At 41.2% G+C, this 24261-nt stretch overlaps 1 protein-coding gene across 2 annotated transcripts in view; it reads right to left on the reverse strand.

Annotated features, from left to right (window-relative positions):
- Nucleotides 1-24261, reverse strand: part of LOC133553647 (A disintegrin and metalloproteinase with thrombospondin motifs 2-like) — a 338493-nt gene that overhangs the window by 7902 nt on the left and 306330 nt on the right. For both annotated transcript variants that reach the window (XM_061902099.1, XM_061902098.1), the window contains 10 exons: nt 23476-23648; nt 16347-16480; nt 16160-16283; nt 9376-9456; nt 9137-9300; nt 8909-9065; nt 8690-8825; nt 7609-7816; nt 5879-6008; nt 3840-3926 (listed from right to left, as the gene is read on the reverse strand). In XM_061902099.1, coding sequence (XP_061758083.1) covers nt 3840-3926; nt 5879-6008; nt 7609-7816; nt 8690-8825; nt 8909-9065; nt 9137-9300; nt 9376-9456; nt 16160-16283; nt 16347-16480; nt 23476-23648 — 1394 coding nt within the window. The remainder of the gene's footprint in view (nt 1-3839; nt 3927-5878; nt 6009-7608; nt 7817-8689; nt 8826-8908; nt 9066-9136; nt 9301-9375; nt 9457-16159; nt 16284-16346; nt 16481-23475; nt 23649-24261) is intronic.

Below are 24261 nucleotides of genomic sequence, written 5' to 3' on the forward strand. Positions count from 1 at the left end.
AATCGTCCTGTCCCCTTAGCAGAAAAACAGCCCCAAAGCATGATGTTTCCACCCCCATGCTTCCCAGAATGTGTGGTGTTCTTGGGATGCAACTCAGTATTCTTCTTCCTCCAAACACCACCAGTTGAGTTTATAGCAAAATGGATACATGGATGATACAGCAGAGGATTGGGAGAATGTCATGTGGTCAGATGAAACTAAAATTAAACTTTTTGGTATAAACTCAACTGGTGGTGTTTGGAGGAAGAGGAATACTGAGTTGCATCCCAAGAACACCATACCTACTGTGAAGCATGGGGGTGGAAACATCATGCTTTGGGGCTGTTCTTCTGCTAAGGGGACAGGACGATTGATCCGTGTTAAGGAAAGAATGAATGGGGCCATGTATCGTGAGATTTGGAGCCAAAACCTCCTTCCATCAGTGAGAGCTTTGAATGGTTGACCAAATACTTATTTTCCACCGTAATTAGGGTCCTTTGCCATAGGCCAAGGACCCTATTGAAACTGCTGTGTTTTATTATTATTCCGCACCTACGCGATGTAATTTGACCCCCTTAACATGCTTCAAAACTCACCAAATTTGACGCACACGTCGGTATAGCAAACCTTCCCAACATATTAAGCAACCAATCCCCCAAAATGAAAATTGCGCTCTGGCGCCTCCTAAGAAAAAATTACAAACAAAACTGCATGTAACTTCTGTTAGGAATGTCATAGCGACATGAAACAAAAACTCCTATGTAGGTCTGACTTAGACCCAATTTTCATACACTCACTTCTTTCAGCAAAAATCTACAGGAAGTTGGTAAAAACCCCTTCAAAATAAATTTTTTGCAAAAAATGCAATTTTTGCCTCTTTGCGCTGTAATTTGACCCCTTTAAAATGCTTCAAAAGTCACCAAACTTGGCGCACACATAAGGACTGGCGAATATTGCGATCTAATGAAAAAACCTAACCTCAAAACTCAAAATTGCGCTCTAGCGCTATTTTTAAATAAAACACTGAAAAAACTGCTCCTAGGAAGAAAAAACACAGACAAAACTGCTTGTAACTTCCAGTAAGAATGTCGGAGAGACATGAAACAAAAACCTCTATGTAGGTCTCGCTTAGACCTACATTTCATAGATTGACAACCCCCAACAGAAATCAACAGGAAGTTTGCAATCCCCCCTTCAAAACAAAAGTTTTGTAAAAAACGGTCACCTTTCTTCAAACATTAACTCCTCTGAGTGCGTGTGTTGTTTTGGCTTCAAACTCACACAGGAGAGAGATTGAACCCTTCTGATTAAAAGTATAGAACAGAGTTTTGATAAGTTCTCAGGTTTTGATTTTACGCGCCTTCAAAGAACCCCTGTGCAAAGTCTCCTAAAAATGTAATTTTTGCCTCTTTGAGCTGTTATTTGACCCCCTTAAAATGCTTCTAAACTCACCAAACTTGACACACACATCAGGTCTGGCAAAAATTGCGATCTGATGAAAAAACCTAACCTCAAAACTCAAAAATGCGCTCTTCCGCCCCCCTAGGAATACAACACGGACAAACTGCTTCTAGGAAGAAAACAGACACAACTGCTTGTAACTTCCGGTAGGAATGTCAGAAAGACATGAAACAAAAAACACTATGTAGGTCTCACTTAGACCTACATTTTAATAATTAACATACTTTAGCAAAAATCAACAGGAAGTTCGATATTTTCACTTCAATACAACAACTGCATTACTTTCACAATGCATTAGATTCTCAAAATAGTGGCTCCAAGGCGTCTTCTAACGTGGGTCTCGGGGGCAGCAGCCAAGGGCGGACCCGACCAACGCTGCTTGCAGCTTTAATTTACAAATAAATTCTTTAAAATTCCTACAATGTGATTTCCTGGATTTCTTTTTCACATTCTGTCTCTCACAGTTGAAGTGTACCTATGATGAAAATTACAGATCCCTGTCATCATTTTTAAGTGCAAAAACGTGCACAATCGAAGGCTGACTAAATACTTTTTCGCCCCACTGTACGTGTGTAATTATTATTTTTTTTGTGTGTCAATACCCTAGGCCCTTTGTAAACCCTTCCCTGTAGTCAGACATCGGTCCAACATCTCCTTGGTAGGTTTGACGGTTGGCGGGGTGTGAGTTTTAAGTTGGTTTGAAGCTGCCTCTATTCCAAGTGAAACTTTGAATGAGTAAAGCCATCTCTTTCACAGATAAATGCCGTTACATTCAATCCAAGATAAGGCATTGTTCACGTGGGTAATGTTCATCCCAAAAACAAAGGAAAGGAAAAAAACAAAACAAAAACATGATACAGCTGGACACTCTCAACAAAGAAGTTTATGAGGTATTTCTGTAGCTGATCGCAGTGTGAGAAGCCCAAATGCAGACACACACACACATATAGTCCGCCATGTTTTACACAGCAACAAGCCGATGTGAATGACAAACGTGAGCCTTAAAGGAAAAAAAATGGAGAGGCAACTAACTGACCAAGTCCTGCATAATATAGGTCGAACTTCCCTTTCCCCTTCAAAAACTCCTAACATTTATGAAATAATATTCCCGTCTTCATGTAAAAATCAATAATAACAGTTCAAAAAACAAATAATACACATAACAGTCGGGATCTGAGCGATCGCTAGCAGTCCAAAGCTTTAAGCTGCTTAGTCGTGGTAAAACATTATTCATATTATTGTTATTCATAGAGATTTGGACTTATAGGTATATATATATTTATAGGAATACAAATATATTTATATATGTGTTTCTTTAAAGTCTGCAAGCACAAACAAGCTGCATTTATTGAACTTTAGTATAACAGTCAAAGAGAGGATGGCTGATGACGAGGTGGCGAGGGAAGTGCTCAAACTACCCTGTTGGTTCTTTTTCTTCAAATCAGCCTTTGCTTCAAAGCTATTCACCTCACAGTCCCCCCCCCAAGAAAAAAAAAACGCATGTCACTTCCTGTTCCTGTGCTGAGTTCCGGTAAATCTGAGAATGGAACGTGGAATGAGACGCCGTTCTCATCACCGAATGGAACCAGGGTGTGAGATGAGAACTTTAGCAAAGATGTCCTCATTGTGACAAGATCACATTCACAATAAAGCTTTCGTATATGTTTATATTTTTAAAACTTTTTTATATATATGCATATATACATATATATATATATATGTGTATATGTATATATATGTATTTGTATACCTTTTCTGTTAATGTTCACACCTGTGTCTTCTCACAATGACAGTGCGCCACAAAAAGGAAGGAGCACGCCTGGTAACCCATGACAACACGTAGCTGGCGCAAAACACGCTCGCCAAAACGCCGGGCGGCGCGGCTCCGGCACGCTCTCCGAGGCGCCTTCGTCAAAACCCCTTGTCTTCGCCACTTTCCCGTGTCGATATATATTTTTTTTGTTGTTCTTTTTTTTTGTGTTGATCTTTAAGAGTTTTCCACTGGCCGGCGGTTACAACGACAATGCTCCACACAGGAGAGAGAGATAGCAAGAGAGACAGAGCGAGAGAGAACCAGCTAGCACACACAGGAGCCAGAGACCTCTCCCTAGTCAGAGCCTAGTCTCAGACATGGTGAGAGAGAGAGAGAGAGTAAGAGAGAGAGAGAGAGAGAGAGAGAACATCGTCACCCCCCCCCCTCCACCCTTCCTCCCCAAAAAGAGAAGCAAAAGCTTTGCCGCTCGCTCTTGGATGCGGGCACAGGCACGGGGCACCCAGGGTTCAGGGGGCCAGCCTGGGGCGGCCCTGCAGAGACAGGAGGACAGAGAGAGGCAGGGCCCAGCGGAAAACAGACATGGCGCCGTGGAGGCCGGGCTGGGAACTATAGAGGGAGGTTTTACGTGAGGAGCTCTTGTGGTAGTTGGGGCTGGGGCGAGACAGCCACTGGATCAGGATGTTGCCGTTCTTGTTGAGGTCCGACGAGCCCTCTGCAGGGGGGGAAGAAGGGTGAAGTTAGCCGGACGGATCCCAGTCTAGAACAGGGGTCACCGACCTTTTTCAAACCGAGAGCTACTTCCTGGGTACTGATTAATGCCAAGGGCTACCAGTTTGATACACACTTAAATACATTGCCAGAAATGCCAATTTGCTCGATTTACCTTTAATAAATAAATATATATATATGTAGGTGTGGGAAAAATCCCAAGACTACTTCATCTCTACAGAACTGTTTCATGAGGGGTTCCCTCAATCATCAGGATATTTTCTGATGAAATCTCCTGATGATTGAGGTTTTGTCAGGAAAGAAGAGGAAGGAATTTAAAAGGTAAAAAGGTATATGTGTTTAAAAATCCTAAAATCATTTTTAAGGTTGTATTTTTTTCTCTAAAATTGTCTTTCTAAAAGTTATAAGAAGCAAAGTAAATCATCAGGAGATTTCATCAGAAAATTTCCTGATGATTGAGGGAACCCCTCATGAAACAGTTCTGTAGAGATGAAGTAGTCTTGGGATTTTTTCCCTCACCTACATATTGCATGGGGCGGCATGGTTCAGTTGGTAGAGTGGCTGTGCCAGCAACTTGAGGGTTGCAGGTTCGATTCCCGCTTCCGCCATCCTAGTCACTGCTGTTGTGTCCTTGGGCAAGACACTTTACCCACCTGCTCCCAGTGCCACCCACACTGCTTTAAATGTAACTTAGATATTGGGTTTCACTATGTAAAGCGCTTTGAGTCACTAGAGAAAAGCGCTATATAAATAGAATTCACTTCACTTCACTTTACCACGGTATCGAGCACTATTCTCTGGATAATCCAATCAAGACATATACATATATATATATATATATATATATATATATATATACATATATATATATATATATATATATATATATATATATAAAATGGGTATTTCTGTCTGTCATTCCGTCATACATTTTTTTTCCTTTTACGGAAGGTTTTTTTGTAGAGAACAAATGATGAAAAAAACACTTAATTGAACGGTTTAAAAGAGGAGAAAACAGGAAAAAAATGAAAATTAAATTTTGAAACATAGACAAAATTCTCTTGAAAAAAAGAAGGGAAAAACTAGCTAATTCGAATCTTTTTGAAAAAAATTAAAAACATTATTAGAAATTTTTCCTGAGTAAGATTGATATTAGAATTTTGATGACATGTTTTAAATAGGTTAAAATCCAATCTGCACTTTGTTAGAATATATAACAAATTGGAACAAGCTATATTTCTAACAAAGACAAATCATTATTTTTTCTAGATTTTCCAATTCAAAAGACTTTGAAATAAGATTTAGATTTGATTCTAAAGATTTTCTAGATTTACCAGATTATTTTATTTGAATTTTAATCATAATAAGTTTGAAGAAATATTTCACAAATATTCTTCGTCAAAAAAAAACAGAAGCTAAAAATGAAAATTAAATCAAAATGTATTTATTATTCTTTACAATTAAAAAAAATACATTTGCTTGAACATTGATTTAAATTGTCAGGAAAGAAGAGGAAGGAATTTAAAAGGTAAAAAGGTATATGTGTTTAAAATTCCTAAAATCATTTTTAATGTTGTATTTTTTTCTCTAAAATTGTCTTTCTGAAAGTTATAAGAAGCGAAGTAAAAAAATAAATGAATTTATTTAAACAAGTGAAGACCAAGTCTTTAAAATATTTTCTTGGATTTTCAAATTCTATTTGAGTTTTGTCTCTCTTAGAATTAAAAATGTCCAGCAAAGCGAGACCAGCTTGCTAGTAAATAAATACAATTTAAAAAATAGAGGCAGCTCACTGGTAAGTGCTGCTATTTGAGCTATTCTTAGAACAGGCCAGCGGGCGACTCATCTGGTCCTTACGGGCTACCTGGTGCCCGCGGGCACCGTGTTGGTGACCCCCGGTCTAGAACAAGGTCTGAGGTTCCCCCCAGCACTCACTGGAACATGGATCCAGCCGACACATCCTGATGGTGTCGGGCTTGCTGTCCAGACACAGACCGATGGTGTTGTCTCGGGTGTGGCACACGGCCTGCCTCTGCTGAGTCCCGTTCCCACAGGTCACCGAGCACTGTGGAGCCAATCAGAGGATATTCATCAGCCGTTTTTACTTCAAGGTTCATTAGGGTTAATTGCTACCAGACATGACCACAATACCATATTTTTCGGACTATAAGGCGCACATAAAATCCTTTTCATTTTCTCAAAACTCGACAATGCGCCTTATAACCCGATGCGCCTAATGTACGGAATCACTTTGGTTGTGCTCACTGACCTCGAAGCTATTTTATTTGGTACATGGTGTAATGATAAGTGTGACCAGTAGATGGCAGTCACACATACGAGACACGTGTAGACTGCAACAATGTAAAGACCGGCGGGTCGCAGCTTGCTGCAAGGTTTGTTCTCCCGGGATGCAAACGGACTATTCCGGACCAGGCGTGAAGGTAGGAACATATTTAATTATTCTAGAATCAAGAATACAAGGATAAGCCGGCGAAGGCACAACTTAGCGCATAATACAAAAACTAATGCACTGTGCAGCCAATTGGAGGATATTCATCAGCCATTTTTACTTCAAGGTTTATTAGGGTTAATTGCTTCCAGACATGACCACAATACCGTATTTTTCAGACTATCAGGCGCACTTAAAATCCTTTTCATTTTCTCAAAACTCGACAATGCGCCTTATAACCCGGTGCGTCTAATGTACAGAATGATTTTGGTTGTGCTCACCGACCTCAAAGCTATTTTATTTGGTAGATGGTGTAATGATAACTGTGACCAGTAGATGGCAGTCACACATACGAGATACGTGTAGACTGCAATATTGTCAAGATGGGGGGGGGTCGCAGCTTGCTGCGGGGTTTGTTCTCCCGGGATGCAAAGGGACTATTCCGAACCAGGCGTGAAGGTAGGAACATTTTTAATTATTCTAGACTCAAGGATACAAACAAAAGGGCGCGCAAGGCGAAGGCACAACTTAGCGCATGATACCGGACTGTTGAAGGACTGAAGCTCTACATAAAACAAGAATGGGAAAGAATTCCACTTTCAAAGCTTCAACAATTAGTTTCCTCAGTTCCCAAACGTTTATTGAGTGTTGTTGAAAGAAAAGGGGGTGTAACACAGTGGTGAACATGCCCTTTCCCAACTACTTTGGCACGTGTCGCAGCCATGAAATTCTACTATGTGCAAAAAAAAAAATAAGTTTATGAGTTTGAACATCAAATATGTTGTCTTTGTAGCATATTCAATGAATATGGCTTGAAAAGGATTTACAAATCATTGTATTCTGTTTATATTTACATCTAACACAATTTCCCAACTCATATGGAAACAGGGTTTGTAGATAATACATCATGTATCGCAGCTTATAAAGTTCAAGATGTTAGATACTGTTTTGTAAACTGGCTCATATTACGACATTAATTAAGTTCCTTGTACCTTCCATTTTTCAGCTCCACATACAGTACTAAAATGTTAAAGGTTTTAGTGTTGTACGTGCGTACAAATGTAAATATTCTCCGAAGAAGGGCTTTGCATGATCATTATTAGTATAATTTGCATACTTTTGTTTATGTTGGCACACAACAAGCACCAGCTTTGACATACAAAACATAAACGAGCCACTCGTCCCGACTACTGTCCGTATTCAAGGTGTTCAGTACCTGTGACCATGGTCCGACCCGCCACTGAGTTGGACAGGGGTCTCGGTTGCAGGGTCTGCGGGTCTCTGGACGGTCGTCATTGCAGTATTTATTATGAATAGTTCTGCTGGTGTTGTCGTCTGAGGGCTGGACGCAGCTGACCAAGCGGACTTGCATGCCGGTCTTTCCACACGCCTTGCTGCAGTTCTGCCAGTCCTCAGTCACCCAACTGCAGAGGGAGGAGGAACACGTGTTCAAAATTCAAAGAAACTCAGATTACTGGGATTATAAATTACTGTACGGTTTTATTCATTATAACCAATAATAGCAATCATGTGCTGTAATTACAGAGAAAAACACCACCAAAGGCTTCCTTATTGTCCGCTAACTGCTGTGTCGTCCACAAGTTGCAGACATTCTCCACGTTTTGGAATAAATATTTCTATAAAATATGTCAAACTAGTCATGTATGGCATAAACCGTCATGTAAAAAATTGTTATGGAAGTCACCAAGATGATCAATTTTGGAATTTCATGTAAAGTCAGTTACATTTCTACTTCCTGTTTGCACGGTAGTGTGCATGGTGGTGTGCATGGTAGTGTGCATGGTGGTGTCCATGGTAGTGTGCATGGTGGTGTCCATGGTAGTGTCCATGGTAGTGTGCATGGTAGTGTGCATAGTAGTGTGTGTGGTAGTGTGCATGGTGGTGTGCATGGTGATGTGCATGGTAGTGTGCATGGTAGTGTGCATGGTAGTGTGCATGGTAGTGTGCATGGTGGTGTGCATGGTGGTGTGCATGGTAGTGTGCATGGTAGTGTGCATGGTGGTGTGCATGGTGATGTGCATGGTAGTGTGCATGGTAGTGTGCATGGTAGTGTGCATGGTAGTGTGCATGGTGGTGTGCATGGTGGTGTGCATGGTAGTGTGCATGGTAGTGTGCATGGTAGTGTGCATGGTGGTGTGCATGGTAGTGTGCATGGTAGTGTGCATGGTGGTGTGCATGGTAGTGTGCGTGGTGGTGTGCATGGTGGTGTGCGTGGTGGTGTGCATGGTAGAGTGCGTGGTGGTGTGCATGGGTAGAGTGCATGGTAGTGTTCGTACATAGGTGGCGGGCAGGGCTTCTGGTTGCAGTCTTGGGTGTCTCCTCTGGGTTTCATGTTGGACTTGTTACAGAAGCTCTTGTGGACCATCTTACTGTCCACTTTTCTCCTGCAGCCGTACCGCAGGTACCGTTTCCCTGCACGACACATTCAGAGTGGGTGTGGACGCGCTGACGTAAAGAAAACAGAGAGGCAGCGAGTAATCACTCGGCCTTCTTACCTCCACCACAGGGCTTGGAGCAGTCGGACCACCTCTTGGGGGCCCACTCGTAGGCACTGTCCTCCACCAGAATGTTGTTTTGGATGAAGAAGTCTCTGTCCATGTTCATCATGTACTTATAAGACAAGTTCACATCCTCATCTCCAAGTAGTTTCACCTGGAGAGACACAACAACACCTGCGTTGGGACTCCTTCACCATCACTCAGATGGACAGCACTTCTTAGTACCATGAGCAAAATCCCGTGTGTGAGAGGACCCGTGGTTTGGAGCGTCTCTTTGTTGTTGTCGTTTTCATATTCCCACTCCACGCCCTTCTCAATGACTGATCTGGATTCGGGGTATTCGTTCTCCCCGTTTATGAAAAACAGTCCGGAAGCCACATTTTTCACAGCTGCAAAACACAGCAGGATAAAAGTCACGATAACAAGACTGACATGCGGGCGTGCAAATTGCATTGAAGTCGTACCAAAGATGTGCGTGGTTGCTTTCAGTTCTTGGATCAGTAAGTGGTGTGCTCCTCTGGGGATTTCAAGGACTTTGAGGAAACCTGAAATGATGAAATAATTGGTTTTCTACACCAAAAGTCATCTATTTATTCTTATCATTCTTCTTCTTCTCCAGATTTTGGCGTGTTCTCCCTTGCACATTTTTCACCCGATTCAAACCGTTCCAATTCCAAACTTGGAATATCCGGCTTTTCCTTGACAAACTCCAAAAATTCCCAGATTTTCCAGAATTCCAGGTTTACCGGGACATTTTTTCCCATTCAAAATGAATTGGCCATTTTTCAAACTTCCACCATTTCCAAATTTTTCAACGTATTCAAACCATTCTACCTTCAACATTCCTTTCCCAAGTTCCAAACCAAATTTGTTTTTTTTCTGCAAATTCAAACTTTTCAACACTCAAATCATTCCAGCATTCAAACTATTCTTACATTCATGCTACATTCAATCTGCATTTCACTTCAACTTCAGTATTGGAGCATTCACTCGCAATATCTTCAGGAATTTCCTCTTCTAGTTCTTCTTTTTCTTCAGATATTGGTAGGTTCTCCCTTCCACATTTTTCACCCAATTCAAACCGTTCCAACTTCAAACTGTTCAGCCTATTCGGGGATTGCAGGCTTTCCCTTGACAAAATCCCAAAATTTCCCAGAATTCCACGTTTCCCGGGACATTTTTTCCCATTCAAAATGAATTGGCCATTTTTCAAACTTCCACCATTTCCACATTTTTCAACGTATTCAAACCATTCTACCTTCAACATATTCAACCATTCTGGAAATTCCAACTTCCATTTTTACAAATTTCCCAAAAATTCCAGGATTTTCCAGAATTCCTGGTTTGCAAAAGCCCTATTTCCACCCTTTTTTCTGGCGACGACTCCTTCCACATTTTTAAACTCATTTCAACCGTTCCAACATCAAAACATTCCTCTTAATCAAGACAAAAAAACTAAGTAATTTTTTGAACAGGAAAACTTCCAGATTTTCCCAAAATTCCCTGAATTTTGTAATACCATCTCTTAATTCATTTTGTTACTACTTCAATATATCTCCACCCATTTTAAAAATGTCAACACCAACCCTTTCAACTCATTTAGATCATTCAAGTTTTTTACCATTTTCAAAAAAAAATCCGCTTTTCCACATTTTTCAACTTATTCAAATTATTCTACCTTCAACATATTCCACCATTCTGGAAATTCAAACTTCCATTTTTACAAGTTCCAAAAAATTCCAGGATTTTCCAGAATTCCTGGTTTTCAAAAACCCTATTTCCACCCTTTTTTCTGGCGACGACTCCTTCCACATTTTTAAACTCATTTCAACCGTTCCAACGTCAAAACATTCCTCTTAATCAAGCCCAAAAAAAAGAAGACGTTTTTTCGAACAGGAAAAATTCAAGATTTTCCCGAAATTCCATGAATTTTCTAATACCATTTCTTAATTCAAAGTGTTACTACTTCGATATATCTCCACCGATTTTAAAAATGTCAACACCAACCATTTCAACTAATTCATGCTCCTAATCATTTTCCAAAAAAATCCTGCTTTTTCAAAAATTCCCAAATTTCCAGGAAGTTCCCACTGTTTTTTTTTACCATTTTCAAAAAAATTCCCGCTTTTCCACATTTTTCAACTTATTCAAACCATTCCACTTTCAACATATTTCTCCATTCTGGAAATCCAAACGTTCATTTTTACAAGTTCGAAAAAATTCCAGGATTTTCCACAGGTCCTGGTTTTCAAAAACCCTATTTCCACCCTTTTTTCTGGCGACGACTCCTTCCACATTTTTAAACTCATTTCAACCGTTCCAACGTCAAAACATTCCTCTTAATCAAGACAAAAAAACAAAAGTTGTTTTTTGAACAGGAAAAATTCCAGATTTTCCCGAAATTCCAGGAATTTTGTGATACCATTTCTTAATTCAAAGTGTTACTACTTCAATATATCTCCACCCATTTTAAAAATGTCCACACCAACCCTTTCAACTCATTTAGATCATTCAAATTTTTGACCATTTTCAAAAAAATTCCCGCTTTTCCACATTTTTCAACTTATTCAAATTATTCTACCTTCAACCTATTCCACCATTCTGGAAATTCAAACTGCCATTTTTGCAAGTTCCAAAAAATTCCAGGATTTTCCAGAATTCCTGCTTTTGCAAAGCCTTATTTCCACCCTTTATTCTTGCCCACATAAGGGCAAGGAAAAACTCTCCCCGGTGGAACGTCGACCATGATGACTAAGAGAAACCTTGGAGAGGACCACATAATATATTGAGTGGTATTAAAGGGAGAATCATATACAAAAACTTCCTTACTTAGTACTAATGAGTAATAATTCTGAGGTTATTGAGGTAAGACTCTTAGTTAATGGACTTGGACTTTCACAATATCATTTTAGATCCGCTCGACATCCATTGCTTTCGGCCCCCCAAGGGGGGGGGGGGGAGGGGGGTGGAGGTGGGGTGTTGCCCACATATGTGGTCCTCTCCAAGGTTTCTCATAGTCATCATGGTCGACGTCCCACTGGGGTGAGTTTTTCCTTGCCCTTATGTTGGGCCCTACTGGGGATGTCGTTGTGGTTTGTGCAGCCCTTTGAGACACTTGTGATTTAGGGCTATATAAATAAACATTGATTGATTGATTGAATGGCTTACTGGTTGTATAATAAGGCCATGCAGAATAAGGCATTAAAAAGTACTTAATAATGACTAATTAAGAGCCAATATATTACTAATTACATGTTAATGAGCAACTAATTAACGGTGAATATGTCCCCATACTAAAGTGTAACCAAATTTTTTTTTACAAGCCTAAACTAATCATTTTATCAGAGTATTTGTTGTTAGATCCTGATAAAGACTGCAGAATACAACTCCCAGAGCTACAAATACTCCTCTAGAGGGCAACGTTGAGCTAAAAATGGTTCAGGCCAGAGTTTTTCAACCTCTTTTGAGCCGAGGCACATTGTGTTTATTGAAAAAATCCCAAAGCACACCAGCAGAAATCATTAAAAACCCAAACTCAGCAGCCGATATTGACAAAAAAAGTTGTTCTGGCAATTGTTGAATATGAGCAAGCATGCATCTTTATAGCTCTTGTCTCAAAGTAGGTGTACTGTCACCACCTGTCACATCACACTCTGACTTATTTGCTGTCTTAGTCCTTGTCTTGTGCTCCTATTTTGGTGTTTTTTTTCCTGTTTTGTTGGTATTTTCCTGTAACAGTTTCATGTCTTCCTTGAGCCCTGCTTTATTTTTGCAATTGAGACTATCTAAGTCAGGGGTGCCCACACTTTTTCTGCAGGCGAGCTACTTTTCAATTGACCAACTCGAGGGGATCTACCTCATTTATATATATCATTTATATTTATTTATTTATGAAAGAGACATTTTTGTAAACAAGTTAAATGTGTTTAATGATAATACAAGCATGTGTAACACATATAGATGTCTTTCTTTCACAAAGACAAGAATATAAGTTGGTGTATTACCTGATTCTGATGACTTGCATTGATTGGAATCAGACAGTAATGATGATAACGCCCACATTTTCAAATGGAGGAGAAAAAAAGTTGTCCTTTCTGTACAATACCACATGAAAGTGGTTGGTTTTTGGCATCTAATTCATCCAGCTTCCATACACTTTACAAGAAAAACATTGGCGGCAAATTCCGTAGCTTGCTTGATTGACATTCACGGCACCCGAGGGTCTTGTGAGATGACGCTGGCTGCTGCCAGTTCATTATTATGAAAAAATGACAGAGAGGAAGGCGGGAAACACTTTTTATTTCAACAGACTTTCGCGCCGTCCCTTCCGTCAAAACTCTAAAGGCCGACTGCACATTTCCTATCTTCACAATAAAAGCCCTGCTTCATGCTGCCTGCGCTAACAAAATAAGAGTCTCGGAAAGCTGGCGTGCACAAGTGATGTGCACGCCAGCTTTCTGAGGGATCGCTTGTGCACGCCAGTTTTCCGAGACTCTGTATTTAGTTAGCGCAGGCAGCATGAAGCAGGGCTTTTATTGTGAAGATAGGAAATGTGCAGTCGGCCTTTAGAGTTTTGACGGAAGGTACGGCGCGAGAGTCTGTTGAAATAAAAAGTGTTTCTGGCCTTCCTCTCGGTCATATTTTCATAATAATGATCTTGCAGCAGCCAGCGTCATCTCACAAGACCCTCCGGTACCGTGAATGTCATTTAAGTGACGTCTTGGTGAAGATTGATGATCACTCATTTTTAGGTCTATTTTTTTTAAAAGCCTGGCTGGAGATCGACTGACACACCCCCCGCGGTCGACTGGTAGCTCGCCATCGACGTAATGGGCACCCCTCATCTAAGTCATGGGTGTCAAACTCTGGCCCGCCGTTTAATTTAATTTGGCCCCTGAGGCAATATCAAATGAACATTAGAGCTGGCCCGCCGGTAACACCACATTCACCGCTAATACTCATACTTGCCAACCCTTCCAATTTTCCCGGGAGACTCCCGAAGTTTAGTGCCCTTCCCAAAAATCTCCCTGGGCAACCATTCTCCTGATTTCCACCCGGACAACAATATTGGGAGCTGGCCTTAAAGGCATTGACTTTAGCGTCCTCTTGTCCTCCACATAAACAGCGTGCTGGCCAAGTCACATAATATATGCGGCTTTCACACACACATACTTGGTCAACAGCCATACAGGTCACACTGAGGGTGGCCGTATAAACAACTTTAACATTGTTACAAATATGCGCCACACTGTGAACCCACACCAAACAAGAACGACAAAACACATTTCGGGAGAACACCTGCACCGCAACACAACATAAACACAACAGAACAAATACCCAGAACCCCTTGCAGCTCTAACTTTTTCAGAACGCTACAATATACACCCCCGCTATCACCAAACCCCGCCCACCTCATTTTTATTTTATTTTCGAATTTATTAGCCTGTGGAAAAAGTAAATGTTGATATTTACCTCAGAAGGCTGCAAATAGAAAAGAGGCATTAATTTTTTAAATTACATTTTATTTAATATACCACTGATGTTTTTTTCGTTTGTTTTTTGAAAGTTGATTTTGCACTATTACGTTGTATAAGCTCGGGGGGAAGCCCGAGTACCCGGAGGGAACCCACGCAGAGAACATTCAAACTCCACACAGAGAGATCCCAAACCCGGGATTGAACCAGGATTACTCAGGACCTTCGAATTATGAGGCAGATGCACAAACCCCTGTTCCACCGTGCTGCCCTATTTCAGCCTTGCTTGTTCAATGTTCATTGCAAATCTTCTTTGGGTCCCTATTAAAAGGTAAATTTTTTAAACCTTGGCCAACGGCTTTGTTCAGTTTTAAAATTCGGCCCACTTTGTATTTGAGTTTGACACCCCTGATCTAAGTTGTGCGGACACTTCTTTATCCATCCTTCTTTGTGGGGACATTGTTGATGGTCATGTCATGTTCGGATGCACTTTATGGACGCCGTCTGCTGCTCTACAGACAGTAAGTCTTTGCTGTAGTCCAGCATTCGATTTTTTTGTTTACTTGGTAGCCAGTTCAGTTTTAATACCCATGCCTAAGCGTCAATGCCTTTTTACCTGCACGCTGCCTCCCACTGTCGTCTGTGTGTTTTTATCACAACAAACCATCGTCGTCGCACACAACCTGATGCCCTATTTAAGCCTTGCTTATTCAATATTCATTGCAAATCTTCTTTGGGTCCCTATTAAAAGGTACATTTTTTAAACCTTGGCCCGCGGCTTTGTTCAGTTTTAAATTTCAGCCCACTTTATATTTGAGAGTGACACCCCTGATCTAAGTTGTGCGGACACTTCTTTATCCATCCTTCTTTGTGGGGATATTGTTGATGGTCATGTCATGTACGGATGTACTTTATGGACGCCGTCTGCTGCTCCACACACAGTAAGTCTTTGCTGTAGTCCAGCATTCAATTTTTTTGTTTACTTGGTAACCAGTTGGCTGCACGGTGGCGGAGGGGTTAGTGCGTCTGCCTCACAATAAGAAGTTCCTGCAGTCCTGGGTTCAAATCCAGGCTTGGGATCTTTCTGTGTGGAGTTTGCATGTTCTCCCCGTGAATGCATGGGTTCCCTCCGGGTACTCCGGCTTCCTCCCACCTCCAAAAACATGCACCTGGGGATAGGCCCCTCCCACCTCCAAAAACATGCACCTGGGGATAGGCCCCTCCCACCTCCAAAGACATGCACCTGGGGATAGGTTGATTGGCAACACTAAATGGTCCCTAGTGTGTGAATGTTGTCTGTCTATCTGTGTTGGCCCTGCGATGAGGTGGCGACTTGTCCAGGGTGTACCCCGCCTTCCGCCCAATTGTAGCTGAGAAAGGCGCCAGCGCCCCCCGCGACCCCAAAAGGGAATAAGCGGTAGAAAATGGATGGATGGATGGATGGTAGCCAGTTCAGTTTTAATACCCATGCCTAAGCGTCAATGCCTTTTTACCTGCACGCTGCCTCCCACTGTCATCTGTGTGTTTTTATCACGACAGACCGTCGTCGTCTCACACAACCTGTTCCCGACATCTTCAAAGCAATTAGCTACCTGCGCTGTACAGACACTCAACAACGGCACATGAATTGCGAAATATAATTACTGGTGTGCAACCCAATTAGGGGAAATGACATAATCTCCCACAGCACACCAGTGTGCCGCGGCACCGTGGTTGAAAAACCCTGGTCTAGGCCCAAGCATGGCTGGGATGAAAGTCCACCTGGGGCCTCTACCTTGCTTCTTGACTGTGCGGGTGATTGTGTCCTTGAAGGTTTTGCAGCTGGAGTTGTCTCCTCCACAAACGCCGCACTTGTCGTCCTGCTTGGAGGAACCCACCACGCCGTCACAGCCCACTTTCTGCTCACACAAACATGGAGTTGGAGCACTTTTCAAACTTGCTGACGTGGTGTCGACGCTCACCTCACACTCGCCGCGCACGCACACGCTGTGCGGGTCCTTGTAGGAGCAGCGAGTGCCGTCCAGGACCATCCGCTGCATGAAGACCACGTCCCGGGTCTCTTTGGCCTGGCAGTGCAGGTGGCATCGCTTGTTGGCTGCATGAGAGAGGAACGTGTCAAACATGGCGAATGAGCTTTCCATGAGTCAGCATAACACTTGGCGGTTGTCTGGGACTGTTGAGTCCAATAAAAGGGATCGAGTTATTTCTCAGTAGCTTACACACACACTTGGTTTGTTTACATGAAATAAACAACTATTGTTACATCGATTTGGTTGAAAGCAGACTTTTAAAAGTCATGTATGAACCTTCATCAGGTTTTTGAGTGTTTAAAGATTAGATCATCGGTCCCCAAACTTAGGCCCGCGGGGTGTCCCCAAAAAATTATTATATGATTTTTTTTATAATAATAAAAAAAACACGTCCCTTTTAATCCATTCTCTACCGCTTGTTACTCTCAGTGTCTGCTAGCCGCTCAGGAAAATCATATTGGAATTTTTATGTATATATATATATATATATATATATATATATGTACCCCGCCTTCCGCCCGATTGTAGCTGAGATAGGCGCCAGCGCCCCCCGCGACCCCGAAAGGGAATAAGCGGTAGAAAATGGATGGATGGATGGATATATATATATATATATATATACATATATGTATATATATATACATAAATATATATATATATTCCGATTATGTCACATTATTGATGACAAAAATGCATTATATACATATACATGTATATATATATGTACACATATATACATATACATACATACATATATATATATATACATATACATACATATACAAGCATACACATATATATTATATATACATATATATATATATATATATATATATATAGGTGGCGACTTGTCCAGGGTGTACGCCGCCTTCCGCCCGATTGTAGCTGAGATAGGCGCCAGCACCTCCCGCGACCCCAAATGGGAATAAGTGGTAGAAAATGGATGGATATATATATATATATATATATATATATATATACCGCATTTCATTGAATTGCCGCCAGGATGCTAATTAATTTAAAACCTCTTTTCACTCCTGCGCGTACCAAAGGCATGCGGTAAAAGTAAGCATGCGTAAATTATTTGAAAACCTTTTCTCACTCCGGCACTTACCAAAGGCATGCAGTAAAAAATTTAGTGTGATGTAAGCTTGGACCTTAAATCCTACTGAATAGCTCTTAATCTTCTTCCCTTTATGCGATTTCAAATTACCGGTAATGAAATCAGCCTCCTCCATTTCGGAAATGATGACAGGGGAAGTGTCACGTGTTTGACCAGGTGGTAATACTAAGCATGGTGTATATATATATATATATATTATTCCCTGCATTTTGACCCATCACCCTTGATCACTCCTTGGGAGGTGAGGGGAGCAGTGAGCAGCAGCGGTGGCCGCGCCCAGGAATAATTTTTGGTGATTTAACCCCCCCGGATTCCAACCCTGATGCTGAGTGTATATATTTGCAGCCTGGCCCCCAGACAAATTGTTTTAACCCAATGTGGCTCCTGAATCAAAAAGTTTAGATTATTATATCTAAATAAAAAGTTTCCCCCACAAAAAAACTAACAATTCAAACATAATGTAGCCAGAATATGAATGTAAATAATCATATAACTTAAATTTTACCTAATTATGATTATAAATCTGTTATTTTTTTCCTTTATTTCCTTTATAAAGAAATAAAGATGGTCTAATTTACATAAAATCATCTTCAGTGGATAATATGAATCATAATAATACATTATTATATTATCATTAATGCATCCCCTGGTAGTTGAGATGTCTTTAAAAACTAGTGAAGCCTCTGTTTCCAACTTTACTTAACAGTCCTTGAACGCACCACAGTTATGGGCAATGACGCAGAAGTGAAACTTGTACACAACTTTTTCCTAAGTTATAGGTTTATTTAATCTGCGATGAGGTGGCGACTTGTCCAGGGTGTACACCACCTTCTGCCCGATTGTAGCTGAGATAGGCACCAGCGAGCCCAAAGTCAATACGCGGTAGGAAATGGATGGATGGATGGATAGATTTATTATATTCCTACTTTTCTGCCAACATTTCGGTTGTGTGTGTGAAAGCTTGAAGGTGAGCTTTGATGACATTATGACGTCTGTGTCCAGTGAAGTCTTTGAAAGTGGAACGAAACATTCCCGGTGACATCTTAGACATTCTTAATTTGACCTTTAACACATTCCATACTTAAATGGCAGAAAAAAAAAAAGAAACATATTCAAACTTTACAAAAGCCCTGGTTCAGTAAGAGAAATGTTTCATTTGTTAGACCGCAGACAAAATCGTGTTTAGGGCCACAAAAAGCCGGCACTGACTTTGTCTGGCGTGATTCAGACTATAAACTACAGAAGCCTCCAAGGACCAAACCTGGCAGTTCACGGAGTGTAGGATCAGCATGACTCCTCTGCTGTGTTTATTACACGTGGACATAATGGAGAGACCTTTGACTCTCGTAAGAAGGTGTCGGAAACTACTCACAGAATGTCCAGCAAACCTGCCTGAGTCATTCTTGCACTGACCATGTAGTTAAAGTCCTACTGAAAGCCACTACTAGCCACCACGCAGTCTGATAGTTTATATATCAATGATAAAATATTAACATTGCAACACATGCCAATACGGCCGCTTTAGTTTACTACATTGCAATTTTAAATTTTGCAATTTTAAATTTTGCAATTTAAAATCCTCTCCTATCCTTACAACATTTAAAAAAGCTGTTAATGAAATACAAATCTGAGAAATCTTAGCATTTTTAAAACTGTTAGTCAGACATCCTGCCTCGATTTGATGTCAAAACTACCACAAAATAGCACCAAGACAATGACTGACATGTACGATTGACATGTTTACCAAATGTAACTCACCTCCTCTCTTTTTTTCTCAAATCTTATAATAGCGAAGACAGTTAGCGACAATTCTACTACTTGTATATGTGAAAAGTGTGAAGACTCTTCTTCGGCATGGTAATGCCCGTGTGGTTTTTCCAGGGATGCGTCGAAGCGATGAACACAACAAGGTAAGTTAAAGGGTATTTATTTAATAACAAAAGGCTATGAACAAAAACACTGGTGTAAAGAGAAAAGGTAAACAAAAGACGCTAGCGTGAAAAGCTCGGATAAAACACAAGGAAAACTAAAACTTGGTACGAGGACACAAAAAAGTAAACAAAAACATTCAGCATGAAAGCTGGAAAATAAAATGGCTTAGCATGAGAGCTAGTGAGAAAATACATATATAGAATGATGAGAGTCGTCACTGTTGCACGTGGGCAAATTAGGATCCGAGAATGAGTAAACAGAAAAGGTGAGCTTAAATAGGAGGGTGAAAATGAGTAGCAGGTGTGCGGGGCGAGACTAACAGGTGGACTGATGCGTAACCATAGTGATGGACAAAAACAGGAAATAAACGGGTCAGACTGAGAATGAAAAAACAAACGTGAAGATCTGAGCAGCAGATCGCAACAAAAAGTCTGTAAAGTGAAGGGAATTCTTTTTATATAGCGCTTTTTCTCTAGTGACTCAAAGCGCTTTACATAGTGAAATCCAATATCTAAGTTACATTTAAAGCAGTGTGGGTGGCACTGGGAGCAGGTGGGTAAAGTGTCTTGCCCAAGGACACAACGGCAGTGACTAGGATGGCGGAAGCGGGAATCGAACCTGCAACCCTTGCTGGCACGGCCACTCTACCAACCGAGCTATGCCTCTTAAAACACATAATAGGTGTCCTGGCTGGTCCGCCACTGCACTGCAGGCGTCCATGGTTGCCACGGCAACAAAGGCAAAGTTACTCTCCTTATTCCATTGGGATGTTATGTAAATATTGTACATTTGTGCTTAAGACATTCATATTAATATCAGCACATGCAGGCAAGCTCCATGCAATTTTACACTTTTTACATTTTTTCTTTCACATCTGTTAGTGTGTCAAACGTTTCCAAATAAAATACAAGTTCATGGCAGGTTCTTTCCCTCCCCTAACAACTATCTGTTCTTCTGGAGATGACAGACTATGAATGGAATTCAGCTGAGAAGCCGTTTAAGACTAATGAGCGCCTTGCTGGAAAAAAATATGCACTCTAAACCCCGATAACTCAAACAAAGTGAGGCTATCAGTTGCCGCATATTTTAGAATTCATAAACTCAAATATTTGAGTATAACAGATCTTAAATATGTGGAGCTTATGTTAAATGTACTTTTCAATTATAATTGAATTAAATTGACCAATTAAGCCAACTCAAAATTGTCCCTCCTCGTGTCTGCTGCCTGAAGAGGAAGTGCACGCAGATGCTACAAAATAAAAGCACTTCCTCTGCGCGGTTTGCGGACTCCGCGGATGAGACACCTCGCTTCATTCCTAGTTGGGATGCCTTCAGTGACAATCTACAATGTAAATAGTCATGAAGATAAAGAAAACGCATTGAATGAGGAGAAGGTGTGTGCAAATTATTGGCCTGTACTGTAAGTAGAAACTACCTAAAAAATAAATAAATAGTGTCAGCCAGAGGGGATGTGAAGTGAATTATATTTATATAGCGCTTTTCTCTAGTGACTCAAAGCGCTTTACATAGTGAAACCCAATATCTAAGTTACATTTAAAGCAGTGTGGGTGGCACTGGGAGCAGGTGGGTAAAGTGTCTTGCCCAAGGACACAACGGCAGTGACTAGGAAGGCGGAAGCGGGGATCGAACCTGCAACCCTCAAGTTGCTGGCACGGCCGCTCTACCAACCGAGCTATACCGGGATCAGCGTTTGTGATCAAAAGGCATTAATCGGCGATTACAAACTCGTCCGACACCGATCGATCGGCATATCCCTAGTTAAGATTTTACATTGTTTTCTCTATAAAAAGTATTTTTTGGAGTTTGGAAAGGATACTTGCCAAACTTGAGACCTCCGATTTCGGGAGGTGGGGGCGTGTTAGGGGGTGGGACGGAGGCGTGGTTGGGGCGGTGGGCGTGGTTAAGAACGGTGGCGTATAATTCACCAACTCGAGTATTTCATCCATATATACATATATATATATATATATATGGATGAAATACTTGACTTTCCGTGAATTCTAGCTATATATATTTATTTTATTATATATATATAAACAAAAGAAATAGTTGACTTTTCGACGGCACCTATCAAATACACAGTAATAAAAACACAGTTGTTCTACTAACTGTACTGTGCTTGCTGGTTACTAAAAAAAAAAAACAACAACAACACTTACCTTTCACTATTTGAGTAACTTTTGTACTGGCATTTGCGTATTGGCGAGCGATCTCCGAATCAGGGAACATATCCTTCACGGATTTGTTGTAGACATCCGCAAATGAGAGCGGGATGTTGCTTCCAGCTATTAGCATATTAGCCATCTTTGTCTCAGCACAAGTTACACCATCGGGTCTCCATTTTGCTTGGTGGCCCATAATACTGGGTTGTGAACGATGCTGCGCTGCGGACGCTTTGTGCTTCGCTGACTGACCGTTCATGGCTGAGTATATTCGTTCGGACGCCGTGTTCAATGGAGAAGTCTGTTCTACAAAATTTACAGGCAACATACCCCTTCCCCTTCAAACTCTCCTGGATAAACTGACATTCTTGTTTCCAATTGTTCTGGAACTTGCAGGTGTATTTCTTCATTTTGCCCGTCGACGATGTAATATATTGGATTGGAGTCAATAACCAGGCGACGTGATGAAGTTACGTCTCTTTACTGTGTTCTTCAGAACAGACTCCTTAAAGCAGGGGTGTCAAACTCAAATACAGAGTGGGCCAACATTTAAAACTGAACAAAGCCGCGGGCCAAGGTTGAACAAATTAACCTTTTAGGTGGTAGCATGTATTGTAGTGTCCCGGAAGAGTTAGTGCTGCAAGGGGTTCTGGGTATTTGTTCTGTTGCGGTACGGTAAGGATGTTCTCCCGAAATGTATTTGTCATTCTTGTTGGGTGTGGGTTCACAGTGTGGCACATATCTGTAACAGTGTTAAAGTTGTTTATACGGCCACCCTCAAGTGTCACCTGTATGGCTGTTGACCAAGTATGCCTTGCATTCACTTATGAGTGTGTATAAGCCGCTTACATTATGAAGTTGTTTGTATGGAGGATAAGCGGACGTGACGACAGGTTTTAGAGAATGTTAAAGGCCGGCCCCCAATATTGTTGTCCAGAAGAATGGTTGCCCAGGGAGATTTTCGGGAGGGGCACTGAAATTCGGAAGTCTCCCGGGATAATCGGGAGGGTTGGCAAGTATGAATATTAGCGGTGAATGCGGTGTTACAGCGGCACAGCCACTGTTTAATACCGGCGGGCCAGCTCTAACGTTGATTTGATATTGCCTCAAGGGCCAAATGCAATTGCATGCCTTAATGCATATGTTCCTTGACTGCACTTAAATGTAGAATATATTGACATTCTATTCTATGTACAGTAAATGGCAGTATTGTCCTGTTTAAGAGGGTCACAACATTGAGTCAGGTTCTCATGGAGCTGGAGGGGGCGTGGCCTCCAGCTCCGCCTGAATTTCGGGAGAAAATTTGTCCCCGGAGGTTTTCGGGAGAGGCGCTGAATTCCGGGAGGGTCGGCAAGTATGTTCATTGGTTTTAAAATGTTTCCTTCAGGAACATTTGCTTCGTTTTTCCTAGGATTTGGACCCTTTGGAACAGATTGATAATGAAAACCGACATTTTGCGCTAGCGACGGTAGCTACATGCAAGCAGGAACAGCTGGAGGAGGCCGGGGTCAGCCAGGGTTAGATGACATCAGTGCATGTGGTAGAGCGGGAGAGAAGTTTTTATTTTTTAGGAGCTTTCCAGAGACGTTGCGTGTTTTTTATGGGAGGGTGTAGTCACACCTCAAAGCTTTACTCAATCTCAGCCAGATGTGGGCGACCATATCCGAACATAACATTTATATAACCCTCTAAATACCATGTGCAGAGAAACGATGTGTTAAATCTTCTTTTCTTTAAAATAAACTTCATTTAACAGTGCATCATTATTTGACCACATGACTTCCTCCACACCCCCTCGGCCCGGCGGCGTGTGAATATTCACCATCAGGGTGTTCGTAGGGCAGCCAGTGCTTGTTGCTGGGCTGTTCCAGGCGAGGGTCCCAGGCGTGGCATTGCTCCTCTCGGGTGTCGCTGTAGATGTCCTCGCACTCCTGGGTGTTGCACATCTGGAACTGGTACGTCGCCCCCATGCAGGTACGACCTCCATTGGCTGGTCTGGTGGAACATCACATGATCCAGGGATCTTTTTACTGGGGATTTGTGGTTAGAACAGGGGTAGGGAACCTATGGCTCTAGAGCCAGATGTGGCTCTTTTGATGACTGCATCTGGCTCTTAGATAAATCTTAGCTGACATTGCTTAACACGATAAGTAATCAATAATCAGGATGGTAATGACAGTGTTAAAATTAACGTTCAAATTATAAAACATTTTCATGCATTTTAATCCAACCATCCGTTTTCTGTCCAAGATGTCGCATTAATGGTAAAAAGTAATATATTTATTATTGGTTAAATTTAAAATAACAATGTTATTAAAAAGAGTAAGAGACTTATTATACTCTAAAAATGTTGGTCTTGTCAAGACCTGGACTATGGTGTGGTTTGTTTTCCCGTGGTGCAAAGTGATTGGAACGGACATGGCGTCTTTAATCTTAACTCAAAAATATTACAAAAACAAAGGGTATAAACAAAAGGCGCTCTCAGTGGAGGTTAAAAACTTGGCTATGAAAACTAAAAACTATGAACATAAAATAAAACTTACAAACTATGGCATGAAAAACTTACTTGGACCGAGAAAGAGCATTGATCATCGGCATGGAAAACATA

This window comes from Nerophis ophidion, linkage group LG05 (genome assembly GCF_033978795.1).
Source record: "Nerophis ophidion isolate RoL-2023_Sa linkage group LG05, RoL_Noph_v1.0, whole genome shotgun sequence".
NCBI lineage: Eukaryota > Metazoa > Chordata > Actinopteri > Syngnathiformes > Syngnathidae > Nerophis > Nerophis ophidion.